This window comes from Condylura cristata, unplaced genomic scaffold (genome assembly GCF_000260355.1).
Source record: "Condylura cristata isolate star-nosed mole 26May11 unplaced genomic scaffold, ConCri1.0 scaffold00023, whole genome shotgun sequence".
Classification (NCBI taxonomy): Eukaryota; Metazoa; Chordata; class Mammalia; order Eulipotyphla; family Talpidae; genus Condylura; species Condylura cristata.
The window spans coordinates 17,090,329-17,095,286 of NW_004567124.1; the positions used below are offsets into that span (position 1 = coordinate 17,090,329).

Sequence of the window (4,958 nt, forward strand, 5' to 3'; positions counted from 1 at the left end):
TATGCATATAAAGCCTGAAAAAAATGCCAGTTTACTTTTAAAGCTATATCTGCATATAAGTAGAAAATTGCAAATTTGGAAAAAAAATATAATGCAGGAGTGGCAAAAGCTTTATTATAAAAGCCAGTCTCAGTTTCTTGTATATTAGTACATATTTAGAAATATTTTTGCTATTTTAACTGTATCCAGTATTCTAAAAAAATTTATTTATGGGAAGATGAAGCCTGATCTGATAAAATTCCAAAGGCTGTCCTACTTTTTCCTCCTTGACTTGTACTTCAGTTCCTACTAGAATGCTGCATTTGAACACTTGCTCATCAACTGTGTTCAGTATCATTCACAACACTTCTAATGCTAGATTCTCTTTGACGTACCCTTCGTTTGAAGTTAGAAGGATTAATTAAATAATCAAATTTAAAACAACCTTTTTGAGCTGCGACTTGCACTTGGAGAGGTAAATTGTAACAATAAAATACTTAAATCCATTGTGTGACAATGATAATGATAATTTGTTTAGCACTTAGCAGTTACATAGTATGTTCAGTATACTGTGTGGATTATTTTATGTAATCTTCACAGATATCCCATCAGATAATCACTGTTATTCCCATATCTCAACTAAGAAAATGGCAACCTAGAAGGGTGAAATTACCTGCCATAGGAGATGACAGGTGAGGTGCAGAGCGTGGCCTCAAGCCCAGGTCTGTCTTCCTCACAAGTCATGCTTTTAGCTATGATGCTAATCGGCATTATCTGTTGAAGGGTTGTTAGCTGTGACCTGCTACAATGTGCACAATAGTTGGCAATAGTCAAGAGTTAAAAACAGACTTAAAATTGCTGCCATGTTAAAGTTCCTAGTCTGCAATTAATCGCTGTTCACCTACTCTATTGTTTCAGGAATTAGTGAATTGTATCAGATGGGAATTTTCCGAATACTTGCTGGAATCCTTCACTTAGGCAATGTTGGATTTACATCTCGAGATTCAGACAGCTGCACAATACCTGTAAGTTCAGAACAAGTTTAGTGTGATGAGCTTGTCTTTTAGTTTGTTGATTCTTTGTGGAAGCAATTTATTTGAAGTTTTTCTGTTAATGCTATCAGAGGGATATGCTATCCAAAGGAGAATCTTAAATAAAGAAATATGGTTTTTAGTACATGGTTTACAGTGATTGTGTGTGTGTGTGTGATATGTATAAACAGAAGTGGGAAATATTAGATGTAAAAGTTGGATTGGTCAATCTAGAAAGTACTTCATTTGGTATGTATCATTTGATGCCAGAAATTAATAACTTTATTTATCTGTTAAGCTATGAAAATGTAATATGTAATATTGAAGAAACCTAGCAGTGGTTACTCCTGTGAAGAGGAGCTACATGATTGAGGGGAGAGTAGGAAGTAGTTTAAAAAATGACATTCCTTTTAATCTTGTTGAATTTGGTGTATGTATGCATGTCTATTTTCAATCAAAATGCCTAAATACTATACATGTACTATAGGTAGTACAAAAGATTTTATATATATATATATAAATACTATAAGTATATAAATAAATTAAATGCATGCCTTTGATGTAAATGGCCTCATAAGATAAGAGACTTAATGGAAGTCAGAGCTATGAAGTATATATGCCCTTACTTAAATCCTTCACTGCCTTCAAAAATAAGCCAGCACCTTCCCTGGCATGACATGGAAGGTCCTTCATGATTAACCCTGGACTTTGTTTATTCAGTTTGTCTCTCATCAGTTTTTATACTCCATGCTTTAGCCATTTACATGGGTTCTGCCCCTCTCTCCTGCTTTTATTCAGATTCTCTTTGTGGGGTTACACTGATTGTTCATCTTCTCTGGCCAGCTGTTACTCACTTCTATCACACAGATGCATTGGCCTCTCCCTCTTTGTGTTCATTATAGTACAAATCATATTGTTCTGTAAAGATTTCTCTTTCTTTGATTTCCCCCACTAGGATTTGAAGTTCTTGAGGACAGAACCATACTATTTCTTTTAGTATTGTTAATACTTTAACTTGGATGGCTCTTACTCAGTTCATTCTTAGTTGCATTTTGCTGAGTCTATAGACTTTTATAAAAACAAATTTTCTACTCTTAAAAGGAAAAAATCTATACTCTGTTTTTTCTGGATGTAGTACTTTTGTGTATTACATTAGTTGCATTAGACATAATGTAAAATAAAAGACTGATTTGAAAAGAAACTATTAATAACTTAGTCAGCAGGTCAGTAGTTTTTTTGGGCAGAGTTTAGTTTACAGAAAGCTTTGATATTCCTGATTTCCTTTGTGGATATGGTTTAATTTTCCTAAGCCATGGATCTTACTTTTGATAAATATATATATATATATATTTTCCCCTTAGCCTTGCCTCCTAACAGTATATTTTTAGAAGGATGGAATGAAGAGTTTTGCTGAAATCCTGTTTTTTTCCTAAGAAAATGTTACTGACGAATTCTCCCATTACTTTGGAGAAGTATTTCCTCTAAAAAGATGTTATTCAAAAAAAATTTTTTTTATTGAAATGTAATTCATATCCATATAAAGTATACAACCCAGTGATTTTAAGAATATACCCAGGTAAGAGAAGGCATCACCCACAGTTTTAAAACATATTAACCACCCCTGTGAAATGTCTCTGGTTTATAGTTGTTTATTGTTTTTGCATTTCACTTTATTACAGTTACCCCTACACACACACCAATCCCTTACATGGTGTTTTTTTTTTTTTTTTTAAGCCGGGGTCTATTTATCTTCTGCAGTTATCTTTTATTTTTTTTTTGGCTATTATAAATAATGCTACCATGAACATTAATGTATTTTCTGTGTATCTATCTTTGCTTGTGTTACCTTTAACAACATCAGAATTTGTTGATCAGGAAAGTTTTCATCAATGTCTGCATGTCTTTCCTGAGATATGTGTGTTTTCCTCTTTGGAGATCTAGCTTGGAGAGAGTACTTATAATTTATTGTTCTTGTCCAGAAATTGATTCTAGTTTTTAAGCTTGTTAGAATTCCTTGATTTTGATTTTTCTTCTTCTTTTTTAAACCAGCATTTGTCAGTTTTGTTGATTTGACCATAACTATAAGTTCTACAGTTTCACTATTTGTGAGAATAAGTGAACTTCAAAGGTTACTGGTGAAACAGCACATCTTCTTGATAGTTCCATAGAACTCCAAGGTGGAAAGGAAGGGGCATATTTATCCCATGCATAGGTTTCTGTATTTAGTTTGTTCCTGCTGCCTTATTATTTTTCTGTCTTGCTTCCTGAAGGAGTGTAATAGGAAACACTCTTGACAGTTAATTTTAACTGTTTAGATACATAAGTTGGTATTAGAAAATCAGAATGATTTGTGTGACTAAAATTTGGGTAAATTAGATTTCAGTTTGAAATATATACTTTATTGTCTCTGCAATATGTGTGGTAATTAAGATGGTCCCAGGTTCAATCACAACTTTAGTATTTATTCATACTGGTTTTTTTTTTTCCCCCAAAGATTTATTCACCTGTGCATACAGAACTGGGGTACAGGCCAGAGGCTCGGGGGAGTGAGAGGCTTCACCAAAGACAGAGTGGGGAGCAGAACAGGCAGATCTACAAAGTACACTGCTGAGGGGAGCAGCGGGCGGGTCAGGAGAGGTCTGCCACGCCATGTGGTCACCTCCGGGGCAGGAGGCAGGCGGGAATCGAACTCATGCGGAAGTGGCTTCAGATTCTCAGTGCTGTGCTTTAACCCACTGCGCCACCAGGGAGGGCCTATTCATACTGGTTTTTAGATGAGTTGCTAGCTTCTTTGAACCTGATTTTATACATCTGTAATATGTAACAGGTTTTCTTTTCTAGGTCTTCTGATTGACCTTCATGTTGAATAAATATAATTAATAATATTTTAAACATAAATACATAAGAACTACTCAGAGACCAAACACTAAGTGAAAATAGGACCTAAGGGATGAAGCAGAACCTTAATGCTAAAATTTACCTCATGGGCATTTACTGACCCTAGTGACTTTGAGGTTGGTTTTCACAGCCACATTGGGTGCAGATGCTGAAAGAGAAAGCCTGAGTCTCACATACATACAGAAACAAACAGTGAAATACCTCTCTAAATGAGGAGCTAGTAATAAGTTTAACCTACAGCCATTCTTAGAGTACAAAGAAAAAGTTTATCTGTTTCAAGCTTTGGTGCTAAGTAGAGGAGAAAGAAATAATCCCTAAAAAATTTATAGCAATGAGCTGAATCATAGAGTCCCAGCCTGATTTCATAGTTTCTAGATGATCCTAGAAAGCTATATGAGGAAAATTTAGCTTAAGTTGGCCCTGGTTTTGTAGTGTCCTGTATGCCTGACAGAAACAAACACAACTTTAGTTTAGAGGCTCCAACTTCAACCCAGGCTTCAATAAAGTCCATGGGAAAATACTAAAGAAATATTGGATCATGGTGAAAAACCATAAATTCCACAATGAGTCAAAATAGAAGGAACAAAAAGCAGAATCAAATCTACCAATTATGCGCACAAGAATAAATAGCAAATGGGACATAACTAGAGAGAGAGCTGATGAGCTAGAAGATAGATGTGAAGAAATTATCCAAAGTGCAGAATAGAATCCAGAGATGGGGCACTTAAAACAATAATTGAGAGAGATAAAAGAGTGATAAAATCTATTTTAGTCGAATGGAAATTTCTAAAAGAGAGAAAAAATAATTTGGCATAAGGATATAATTACTAATTTCAAAATATGTAAAAATGACACTAAACCACAGATTTGAAAAGCCAAAAAAAAAAAAATCCCACTTAGAGTAAACTTAAAAATTGACCCATTGGCACACCATAATAATACCAAACACAGAAAATCTTTTTTGTTAGGCAGAGCTAATACATACTAGCCTTGAATAGGAATTGATAGCTCATTACCATCTGCAATAATGGGACCCAGAAGTTGGATTGG

At 34.5% G+C, this 4,958-nt stretch overlaps 1 protein-coding gene across 2 annotated transcripts in view; it reads left to right on the forward strand.

Annotated features, from left to right (window-relative positions):
• Positions 1–4,958, forward strand: part of MYO5A (myosin VA (heavy chain 12, myoxin)) — a 104,220-nt gene that overhangs the window by 22,487 nt on the left and 76,775 nt on the right. For both annotated transcript variants that reach the window (XM_004687778.2, XM_004687779.2), the window contains exon 8: positions 898–1,004. In XM_004687778.2, coding sequence (XP_004687835.1) covers positions 898–1,004 — 107 coding nt within the window. The remainder of the gene's footprint in view (positions 1–897; positions 1,005–4,958) is intronic.